The 12257-nt window shown below is 43.0% G+C and overlaps 1 protein-coding gene across 2 annotated transcripts in view; it reads left to right on the top strand.

The window, feature by feature from the left end:
• The first annotated feature begins 11580 nt into the window (after nt 1-11580).
• LOC108521946 (pregnancy-specific beta-1-glycoprotein 3-like) overlaps nt 11581-12257 on the top strand; it is a 19624-nt gene continuing 18947 nt past the window's right edge. For both annotated transcript variants that reach the window (XM_017861979.1, XM_017861978.1), the window contains exon 1: nt 11581-11883. In XM_017861979.1, coding sequence (XP_017717468.1) covers nt 11790-11883 — 94 coding nt within the window. In that variant the 5' untranslated portion in view covers nt 11581-11789. The remainder of the gene's footprint in view (nt 11884-12257) is intronic.

The raw sequence follows: 12257 nt of genomic DNA, 5'->3' as shown, positions 1-12257 counted from the left end.
AAAGACACATGCACACGTATGTTTATTGCGGCACTATTCACAATAGCAAAGACTTGGAATCAACCCAAATGTCCATCTGTGACAGACTGGATTAAGAAAATGTGGCACATATACACCATGGAATACTATGCAGCCATAAAAAAGGATGAGTTTGCGTCCTTTGTAGGGACATGGATGCAGCTGGAAACCATCATTCTTAGCAAACTATCACAAGAAGAGAAAACCAAACACCACATGTTCTCACCCATAGGTGGGAACTGAACAATGAGGAAACTTGGACTTGGGAAGGGGAACATCACACACTGGGGCCTATCATGGGGAGGGGGCAGGGATTGCATTGGGGAGTTATACATGATATAAATAATGAATTGATGGGTGCTGACGAGTTGATGGGTGCGGCACACCAACATGGCATAAGTATAAATATGTAACAAACCTGCACGTTATGCACATGTACCCTAGAACTTAAAGTATAATAATAAAAAAAAAATCTACCAAAGATGATAAAATACTATTATAAACTATAGCAATTTAGGATAAATACGCATAACTTTAAGAAGATATTTTTAATATTTTATTTTACTTGTGATGGAAACTGAAAGAAGAAAATTTTCAACTCACGCAAAATGAAGTTCCAGTGGACAATATGTTGTCGCGCATCCACTGCCTTAAGAAGTTTGGTTTGGAGACCATAACCATGGAGATTGTGTAAGGAAAGGTAAAATGGAAAGCAAACATCAGACTCCCAAACAGTCCCCATGGTGTTAAGTCAGTGTCATTGATAATGTTACCGGATTTGGGAGCTGAGGCAAAGAGAGTGAGACGGAAACAGAGAGACAAAAAGACCCACTGCTTGATTCCAAGAAGAGGTGTAGAATAAAACCTGTAGGCATAAAAGAAACACAACCTGCTGAGGTGCTTGCTGAAGGCAAAGGTAATACAGAGTGGGTAGTAAAAGTAGGTAGTCATCAATACCAGCTGTGACCAAGTGACCAGTTGCAGAAACAGGGATTGTAATTGTCATGAGTATTTTATCCTCCTTTTGTTAAAAACTTGTTTGTGAACATATGCACTTGCACTAAGGAAATCCCTTCATTTTATTTCCTTTTTTCTTTATCATGTGACATAAAATTAATGACTTCAAAAAAAATAAAAAGAAAACTTTTAATGAGCAGATTTAATTAGCTTCTTTTCTCGAAAATAATAATAAAATATAACTTGTATTTCACTCTACACAATTGTACCTACCAGAATTCAAAGAAAGGAAAGTTGGTTGCCTCTAACAGAAATAACCATACAGACGTCATTGAAGAGACAGGGTCTGAAATGGGCCTTAGGACAAAAAACAATTAAGGAGGTTGAGTGTCTGAGTTGAACCGGCAGACCCTGAAACAGCAACAGATGAACAAATATACTCAGACACAAATATCCAACGAAAGATAGGGCTGGGCTGCCTAGCCACTCACACATACCAAGAAAGTTCCAGAAAAGAGTTAGTAGCCCTGGCCCCAAACAGCCAGCTAAGTTTGCATTTATTTAGTACAGATTAAATTACAAACATCTTGAGTAAACACCACTAGAGGGTAATGATATTAACAACCTCCCAAGTAGAGAGCAATCACGAACCTGCAGATAATCAAAGGGTGTTCTTAAGACCACCTGAGTAAACTCCACTTCAATCCTATGTATCTACACCTTTTGAGAGAATTCAGCTGCCTTCAGCCAAATCTTTTATTGCAGTTATGCAACACCCCCTGCCCCCAGCCTTCCAAGAAGGTTTGTGACTATTTCCTGTAACTATCTTTACAATTTTTCCTCTAAAATCTTTTCCACCACCCTGACTAAACTCCCACATCTCCCCCTTTTCTGTTTCTCATATCTTTCTCAAATTATATATATATTTCTTCCTACTTGTTCCCAAAGCTCTAAGTCTAGCTTACCTTCTTTTGGGAACCATGGGTTAAGTGATACAATTTGCATTAGGTCCCATAATTGAGGCTGCAAAACCGAGGCTCCAGTGGCTTAAAGCAGTTGTTTGAATACTTTTAGATACTGCTCCTATTGTGTTGATAACTGTTGTCCCGTGATAAAACCCTACCCTGAACAATCCCTCAAAATTGGAGATCCTAAGCGGGCACCATGACCTACTGACTTACTGACTTATCGACTTACTGGCTTACCAACCACGTAGTCTTCACCTTAGTTTTTGAAGGTTCTGTCATGATTATTTGCAGCTATACCTCAGACCTGGGCACCAACATGCCAGGTCCTTACATGGGGCACCAACTGTGTGTGTTCAACTGGCAGATCCCGACCCAGCAATGGATGAACAAATACACTCAGACACTAATATCTAGTGAAAGAGCAGGCTAGGTGGCCAAGTCACTCACGGACAGCTAGAAGCATTGGGTAAAGAGTTAGCAGCAGGGGCCCTGATCAGCCAGTGAAGTTTGCATTTATTTAGTACAGATTAAATGACAAAGACAAAGGTCTTGAGTAAACACCACTACAAGGTAATTGACACTGCTGACCTCCCCCAGAGTAGCTCCCCCAGCCTAAGATTAAATGTTAGTTTCAGGACTGCCTGAGTTAAGCTATTTAGATAAACTCCTCTTCATTCCTGTGTATCTATGCCCTAAGCTTTTAAGATAATTCAGCTGCCTTCAGCCAAACCTTTTACTGAAGCTATGCAAACCCTCAGACTCCAAGAAGGTTTGTGACTATTTCCTATAACTACCTTTATAAATTTTCTTCTAAAATATTTCCCACCACCTTGACTGAAGTCCCACAGTTGAGAAGACAGGGAAGGGCATAGACAAGCAAGAAAAAATTAGAACAAGTTTGGCCATTAGAAAGTAACATGTCGATCAGGTCTTTCAACACAGATCAAAAAAAAGGGAGATTAGGGCCATGCTATGAGGATACTGAATGGCAGACTACGTAATGGGAACTTCATCCTACAGATAAGAGAAGTCACTGGAAAGCTTTGAGAAGGTCACAAACATGACAAACAGCATTTCTGGGAAGATTACTCTGACCAGTATTAGGCAAGATAAGTTGGGAAATGATCTTCAACTTTGGCAACTTAATAGAAATATCTTTTAAAAATCTCTATTTCTTTTCTTTTCTTTTCATGTTTAATTTTGAAATAATTTCAGACTTTCAAAATGTTCCAAAATAGGCAAAGTCCTCCCATGCTATTCATTCAACTTCCCAAATATTAACATTATAGATATGCACCTAATAATCAAAATCAATAAATGATTATTAACACTATAAAAGGAATGCCTGTACAGACCTTATCCAAATCTCCTCTATGTTCTGACTAATGTCCTTTTTCTGGACCAGGATCCAACCTAGTATCACATATTGCTCTTCACTGTACTGTTCTCTCACTCTCCTTTAATCTGGGAAAGTTAGGATTTACATTTAAGAGCTTCACATTTTTGAAGAGCATTGGCTACTTATTTTGTAGAGTGAACCTCAGTTTGGACTTTTCTATTACTTTCTCATGATTAAACTCAGGTTATACACTTTGTACAAGAACACTACAGGTATGATACTGCATCTTCTCCATCTGTTATATTACAATGCCCTATGATGTCGTTAACACTGATTACCGGGGATGTTAACTTTGATCACTGGGCTAAAGTTCCTCCACTGCAAAATGACCCTTTTCCTAATCCCTGGACCACACCACACATCAGCCAAATCAGATACACTTGAGGGACGGTACAGGTATTGGTAGGCTTTAAATGCCCTACAATTGACTCTAATCAGTATCCGGAAACACAAAAATATGGCTTAGACAGTGAAGATTAGAATCCTGAAAATCAGCTAGGAGACCATTCCTAAGGCTTCTCTTAAAAATATATATATAATTCTAAACAAAAGAAAATACATCTGGATTTTGGCATGGACATATGGTAGAGAAATAGAGGAAAAGCAGAAATCACCTCATGGGGAAAGAGATGAGTGAGTAGACTTCAGTCCAATTAAAAAAAAAAAAAAAACAGGCAGAATCAGGTGTGATGACACTTGCTTGTAATTCCAGCATTTTGGGAGTGAAAGTGGGCAGATCACTTGAGCCCAGAAGTACCTAGGCTGGTGAAACCCCATCTCTACAGAAACAAACACAATTAGCTAGGCATTCTGGCACATGCCTGTGAATCCAGCTACTCAGGAGGCTGAGGCAGGAGGATCACTTGAGCTCACAAGGTTGAGGCTGCACTCAATTGTGATCTCGCCACTGCACTTCAGCCTGGGTAAGAGAGTGAGACACTCTCTCTTTAATTAAAAAAAAAAAGGTAAAATAATGTTCTAAGGTCAGATCTAATACAAAAGCTGCGTCCTATTCTGTGACGTTTAGATGCTATAATTAAAATAGAACATGGAGGTGTTTCCATAGGAATAGCTGAAAGCTTCCATACTTTTCATGCAGCTGCATCATATTCTATTGTGTAGATATAAAGTAACCTGTTTAAATAGCATCGTGCTGGTGAAAGTCTGGATTTTTCCCAATATTTTGTTGTTAAACAAACAGTACAGTGAATAACCCTGATAAGTGTCTTTTTTCATGACTGAGAGTGTGATAAATATTTCCCAGTAAAGTTTGGGAGGCAAAAATACATATTTTTTTAAATTTTGACATGTATTAAGAAATTTTACTCTATAAGGTTTGTACATATTTTTATGTTTCAAGAAAAGCAGGGGAGGGTAATATTACCTCAGTTGCTCTCACACAAAACTCCTGAGTGACAGGACCTTTAGGGACACAGACACAAGGCAATATCCCTGGTGCCCACACAAGGCAGGTTCATCTGGATCCTGGGAAGCTCCAGGAAAGGTGAGGATGCCCTCTAGAGGACACCCTGCTAAGGATCAGAAAGGGGCCAAAGAACTTGAGAGATTACAGCAGGTCTTAAACTAAGGGAAAGTTCAAGTGGAGGACATTAAGGTTCAAGGAGCAAGCTGAGGTGAGAAAGTGGTAGAGACTGATGGAAGGAGAAGGTAAAAAGCTCCAGGGAAGCTAGGGGAGGCACATCAGGGCTCTCCACTCCTCCTCAGCATTGAACTTTGTAGTGGTCATGCTGGTGGGGCTCTGTGAGCTCTAGAATGTCCAGTACTATCTGGGGACTCCACCCGCTCAAGGCCAGCAGGACTCCCTCCCCCAGCTCTGACAACAAGCAATGTCTCCAGACTTTGCCAAATGCTTTTCCCAATGAAAAATTTGCCCCTGGCAGAAGCAGTAATCTACACTAATCTATAAAAGCAAATCAACACTAAAATCCATCACCTCTTGGTAGAAGAATTACAAGTGTGAGATGGGTAAAATGGAGGTCTTCAATATTTACTGAAACGACTTTTACTTAATCAGCAATTGGATGTCCCAGAAGGCATGTTTAGGGGTGATGCCACATGGCTGCCTGTATCTCACAGCAGAAAGGATATGGGTTTTCCAAGGGTCTGTAACCATGAACCGGAAAGGTCTGGAACTGCGAAAGGTAATGACATGCACTGGGTTACATTAAAAAGTGGGATGTAGGGAATTCTGTAGCTACTGGGAGTAAAAAATACACAGTGTAAACCCAAATCCCATTCTGATTCTCTCACCATCTTAGGGCCATCTTGGCTATCTATGAATGGTAGCATTTAGGTCCCTGGCCTGTACACTGTCTAGTTCAGGGATCTAAACGCTCTCTTATTATGGAGAAAGATGACATTTTGAACATTCTCATCCTTCACTCCTTCACCTCTCACACCCGTCAACCTCTCAAACCTCTTGCCACTCCTGGAATTCATTCTCAATTCACTGAGCTCCATTTCTGTCTCTCATCCATTCCAAGATATGGTGGGTCCAGATGGTGGCTTCTGCCCATGATTTTGTTAAAAAAAGAAAAAAAAAGACTTTCAAAATTACTTTGCCTGACACTTCCCTAAACTGACCTCCACCTGCAGCACCATGATCATACCAGCAGCATTTGGACATGTTTTGTGGTAGTCAGATGCTTTCCATATCTCATTAGGAAATGAGATTCTCTCCACCCTACATAAAGATTTCCCAGTAGAAATGAACACAGAGATACTGCCTGTGTGTTCCCAAAGAAAATGGTTTCTAGAAGAACATGTGAAAGCTGCAATTATAGAAAGGACAACCTAAAACACACATTATGTAGATGATTCTCACCATTCCTTTAAGAGATATGTTGTAAAACATGATATTAATAATTATTCTAGAAGAATAAAGCATGCATACTCTTTTCTTAAATTAATTTTAATAAGGTGGTTCCTACCATGTGCCAACGCTAGGCCACTGAACAAAATTCTCCATCTTCAGTGGCAATGCCTGAGAGGATGACATGGACTTAGGCCTGATATGCAGTCATCACTGTCCAACGTACCACTGCTGCAGGACAGTAGCAGCCCACGGCCCAAATCTCCTGCTGAAGAGCTGACAGAGAAAATTGAATATCCAAAGCCTCTTACCTTTCTCCAGTCCACTGCAATGGGTACCAGTGCCATCAATTTGCCCCTGAGGACACCCACCTGCTGGTCTTTGGCTTCTAAGAGTCAGACCTCACTGGCTTCTCTGGGTCCCAGCTGCTTTCACTCTGCTAAGTCCTGCTCTTTCGCATGGGGGTCACTCCCCTGCCAGGCATGTCCTCCAGCTCCAGCTGACAGGTCAGCTAAACCAGAACCAAGAGAATGAACAAAGATTTCAATATCTAGTATGTCCAGCAGAGATGCAACCTGCACAAAAAAATAAAGAAGTAGAGATGCACACACCTTCCCTGACAACATTGTGTCCCAAAGAAATGTCTTCTGTGCCCCTCATGAAGGAGCTCACTGTCCTTCACCACGTGGGCAAGTGCTTCCAGGGTCTCTCAATTCCTCAACGGGAGGCAACACACATTTTAACACAGTACCTCAGCAATGGAAGTGGTCATAATTTACCTACTTTGATAAAGTTCCTGAAAACATCCCTAGACTGCAAAATTCCCCTCTGAAAGATGACAGAAAAGGTTTTCTAATTGCAAAACATTGGCCTCTTTGCTTTTAAAAAAGTAACCTTGAAAGAGCCAAAACAGTTTTGCCAAAATAAATTGCAGAAATTGAATTTTCTTATTTCAAATCTCACAAAACATTAAAACTATTAAAAACAGAAGCTGCTGGCATAAGAATACAAATAGGGGTCAAAGGGATAGAATTAAGGGTCCAGAAATAAACACTCACCCTTATAGTTAATTGCTCTTGCATAAGGGTGTCAAGATACTTTAATGGAGGAACAATCATCCTCTCAAATAACGGTGCAGAAACAACTAGATAGAAACATGCAAAACAATAAACTTAGAGATCTAAACTTCCAACCATATCAAACAATTATCTAAAAATGGATCAGTGAGTTAATTATAAGATCTATAACCACAAAACATCTTAGAAAAGACATAGGGGTAAAACTTAATGACCTAAAATGTGCCGTGGATTCTCAGGTATGACCCAAATGCATGAAAACAAAAGGAAAATAGATAAATTGGGCTAAAGATGCAAGCCTTGTGTACATCAAAGGATATTATTAAGAAAATAAAAGACCAAACACGGAATGAGACATAATAGTCACAAATCACATAGACAATGGTTTCAAGCCCAGAATATATAAAGAACTGCTACAACTCAATAACAAAAAGACAAATCACCCAATTTATATAAATGGGCAAAGGACTCAAATGGACATTTCTTCAAAGAAGATATGCAAATCATCAAGAGGGACATGAAANAAATGTGCCGTGGATTCTCAGGTATGACCCAAATGCATGAAAAACAAAAAGGAAAAATAGATAAATTGGGCTAAAGATGCAAGCCTTGTGTACATCAAAGGATATTATTAAGAAAATAAAAAGACCAAACACGGAATGAGACATAATAGTCACAAATCACATAGACAATGGTTTCAAGCCCAGAATATATAAAGAACTGCTACAACTCAATAACAAAAAGACAAATCACCCAATTTATATAAATGGGCAAAGGACTCAAATGGACATTTCTTCAAAGAAGATATGCAAATCATCAAGAGGGACATGAAAAGAAACTCAACATCATTAGTCATTAGGAAAATACGAAGTCAAAGCCACAAGGAGATCCCATACTACACCTACAAATATGGCTACCATTCTTTTAAAATGTTAAATAACAAGTGAAAGGCTTATGTAGAATTTGGAATCCTCATACATTGCTGGTGAGATTATAAAAAGTTACAGCCACTAGAAGAAACAGTTGTGCTGTTCCTCAGGAAGCTAATCGTAGAATTCTCATATGAAACAGCATCCATTCCACGGTATATATCCAAAGAATTGAATCCACGGACTCAAATAGGTGCTCGCATGGGAATGTTGATTGCAGCATTACTCACAAAAGATAAAATATGAAAACAATCCAAGTGTTCATCAACACATGAATAAACAAATGTGGTGACACATACAGCAGAATGTTAATCTGCCTTAAAGAGGAATGAAGCTCTGACATGCGCTGGAACATCCATGGTCTATGGAAACATAATTATGCTAAGTGAAATATGTCAGAAACAAAGTAACATATATGTATAATTCCATTTACATGAAACATCAAGAATAGAGACAGAGTAGAGATGATCAAGGTCTAGGGTGGAAAATACAGGGAATTATTATTGTTTAAAAGATACAAAGTTTCAGTTCAAAATCATAAAAATTTTCTAGGAAAAATAGTGGTGATGGTAACTGAACACTGTGTATGTGGTTATTTCCACTTGCTTGCACATTTTAAAGTGTTTAAAATAGTACGTTATTCACAGAACTGTGAAAAAATCGATTTCTATTATTTAAATCACCCAGGCTAAGATGTTTGTTATGGCAGCTGAAGTTAATGAATACGTCATCTGACCCAGTGTTTTCAATGAAATGTATCAGTTTTTCAATCAAGTAAGTTGGAAGCTCCTGTCCCCAGAAGAACAAGAGCTCCAGCAGGGGCTCAACCAGCACAGGTCCCATAGCGCAGCCTCAATGTCAGGCCCTGCATGGCATGTGAGGCTATAGTGATACAACCACAAAGTGAAAGTATAAGTGTGTTTAGTACTTACAGACACTGGGGAGAACTCGGCACACCTGGAGACCACAGAAACAGAGATCAGCAAGCCCAGGCAGGGAGGAGAGAAGAGACCAGTAAGCCAATGCCTTTAGTAAGTCCAGGTGTTATCTGACAGGTTACCAGCAGGGAGCTTTAATGAATGTGTGTAAAGCAAGCAGCAAACACTGGGACAAGGAGATCATGCTGTGACTGAGAAGTGGTCACTTTAAATGTGAGGGCAAATGTCAGAATTATCAGTTTAAAGAAAGCAGCTGGAGAGAGGGGAGCCCAGCACACCAAGCAGGAGAGATGCCTCTAAGATTTTTATCTCTGGCAACCAACTGGAGCCACTTGAACCAGATACAGTATTGAAAACTGCCATGGTGACCAAGGCCTGCCTCTGATGTTAGGCAAATAAACTTACGCCTTAGAAAAAGAATGCCAAGGCAGCACGACACTATGGGCAGTCATGACATCCAGGGACACCAGCAGAGTGTGGTACTGCGCCCTGGAGTCAAAATCCTGGGTTCTGGTCCCAGGGAGTGAGAAAATGAAAATGACTTGTGCCTGCTCCCCTGGCATTGATTCTCCCGCCCTGCTGCTCCCTCTTCTGCTCCCAAGCCCATGTGCAGTGCTCAGCCCCAGACATCACTGTCCCCAGGGTATACACAGTGCCGCCTACTGCACACAAACTCACAGAAGGTGACAAAAATCTGCGTTCAGAACATCCGATTGTGAAAGAGAGAGAACAGTGAACATAGAGCCACAGAGATTGGGACTCACGGAGCTGGAAGGTGATGGAACTGTAAGATAATATATGTGTGACCTCGAGTGAAATGTGCAGATCCTTGTGGAATAAAAAAGGGAGCCTGACCTGGGACTCTGGTCACCCACACTTCCCTTCCAGTCCACCAGAGGGCGGCAGAGTCCCTCCAGCCTGGAACCTTCCCAGGCGATGCCGACCTACCTCAGCAGAACCCATAGCCTAGCAGGATCCACCCTTACCAGGGTCACCTCAGCCCCAGTCCTCAGCATCCTCCGTGTTCCCCACACGGACTGTGTCAGCTCCTCCCTGACCTGGCGGCCTCCAACCTAACACCACTCCCTTTGCAGGCAGCTCTTGCTCCACACACCTGCTCCATCCCTGGGCTCAGCTAAAAAGACATCTCCCAGGGCAGCGCTAGTGCACTTTCCCCTCATGACCTCCCTTCACCCTCATCAACTCTTTCCGTCACTGCTCCATAAATGCCAGCCCGTGCTCCATCTGTCCTGTTCTCTGGGGAATCCCAGGCCAAGACTAGCGCTGACACAGAAGAGCGGCTGCCTGAGGGCCCACAGCCTCCCTGGGAATCAGTCAGGCACCCTGTGAACTGCCTGACCGCTGGACCCCAAGGGGCTCAGAGCACTTGTGATGGTCACACACAGGCACCATCCAGGATGTGGCCACCTACCCCCGGCTGTCCCTTGGGAAGACAGACCTCTCCTGTATCCCTGCTGGGAGAAGGGGGTATTATTGCTCTTTGCTCCCAAAATTCAACTCATACTCACCCGCCCTCTCAGGTATGAGCAACGTCCCTTCAGGCAGGCTCTCTGGCGACTGCCTGTTCCTCCTCTACAAAGAGCAGCTCGGCCAGGTCAAAACCCTCAGGACAGACCCCTGGGTATGTCAGCACATGTAGGGCTGAGCCTAGCACGACCATGGAGTAAGTAGGGATGAATCTCTCCAGCTCTAAACCCCTGCTCTGTCCCAGCCTCCCCTTCCTGCATCTCAACGAGCCATGTTCCACGGGGTTCCTGGGTAACTCTCTACTCCCTCTTGCACCACCATGGGAAGGTGTGGTGACTACAGGACAATCAGCTGGGCAGAGAAGAGAGGACACCAAAGATGGTCAGGAAGAAATGAGAAACCCTGAGCCCCAGCTCAGCCACCAGACCCCAGGGAGCAATAGAGTGACTGAGAACTGTCCCTTTGACCATGGGACTAACAGCCCCCACTGAGCAACCAGCACAGGCCTCTCCTCCCAAGAAGCATGAGAGATTCACCCTGCACACCTCCAGGAAGGACAGTTTCCTCTGGGACACCCAGGTCCTGAATATCCACCCTTGGAAGTTGCACTCAGGCTGGACACAGTTAGAGAAAGGAAGGGTCCCTCTCATCAGCCAACACACAGCTCACCCACAGCACAAAGGGGTGTCCATGTGACAGGGACCTGGTGGAGCTCCAGCCTCCTGCACTGAAGGGGAGAGCCAGAAGGGGAGGAAAGAGGGCAAAAGGCATGAATGTGCACCCGACCCAGAGCCATGGGGACAGCAGGAGACTGAGGCCCAGGACTGTGCTTGCCCAACCTACAGGGTATGTGTGTGACTGTGTGTGTCTGTGTGCATCTCTTTTGTGTGTGTGTTTGTGTTTCTGCACATAGTGTGTGTTGAGGTTTGGTGACAGAATCACTGCTGAAAAAGGCAGAGGCCTCCACAATTCCCAGGGACCTGACATACAGACAAAAGGAAAAAGAGGAGGGACAAGGAGGCAGGACTGAGAGGGGAGGGGACAGAGACATGTCCTGGGCACAGACCCCACCCATGAGCCTGAGAAGTGCTCCTGCCCCGGGAAGAGGCTCAGCACAGAAGGAGGAAGGACAGCACAGCTGACAGCCGTGCTCAGAAAGATTCTGGATCCCAGGTTCATCTCCATGGAGAAAAACACGCAGGCAGCACAGACCATGGGGGCCCCCTCAGCCCCTCCCTGCACACTACACATCACCTGGAAGGATCTCCTGCTCACAGGTGAGGAGAGAACTTCCTGGGAGAGGATAGGAGGAGGAAGCAGAATGATTGGATGGGGTCTCCTGGAGAGGTTGGGGTTCTAAAAAATAAAAGGAGTCAGCACTTTGGGAGGCTGAGGTGGGCGGATCATGAGGTCAGGAGTTCAAGACCAATCTGCTCAACACAGTGAAGCCCCATCTCTACTAAAAATACAAGAAATTAACCAGGTGTGGTGGTGTGCTCCTGTAATCCTAGCTACTCGGGAGGCTGAGGCAGGAGATTTGCATGAACCTGGGAGGCAGAGGTTGCAGTGAGCCGAGATCGCAACACAACACACCAGCCTGGGCGACAATACAAGATTTCATCTCAAAAAAAAAAAAAAAAAAAAAAAAAAA

This window comes from Rhinopithecus bieti, unplaced genomic scaffold (assembly GCF_001698545.2).
Source record: "Rhinopithecus bieti isolate Rb0 unplaced genomic scaffold, ASM169854v2 scaffold_63166, whole genome shotgun sequence".
NCBI classification, from domain to species: Eukaryota; Metazoa; Chordata; class Mammalia; order Primates; family Cercopithecidae; genus Rhinopithecus; species Rhinopithecus bieti.
Note: the sequence above shows the minus strand (reverse complement) of the source record. Positions and strands in the feature narration are given on the sequence as shown.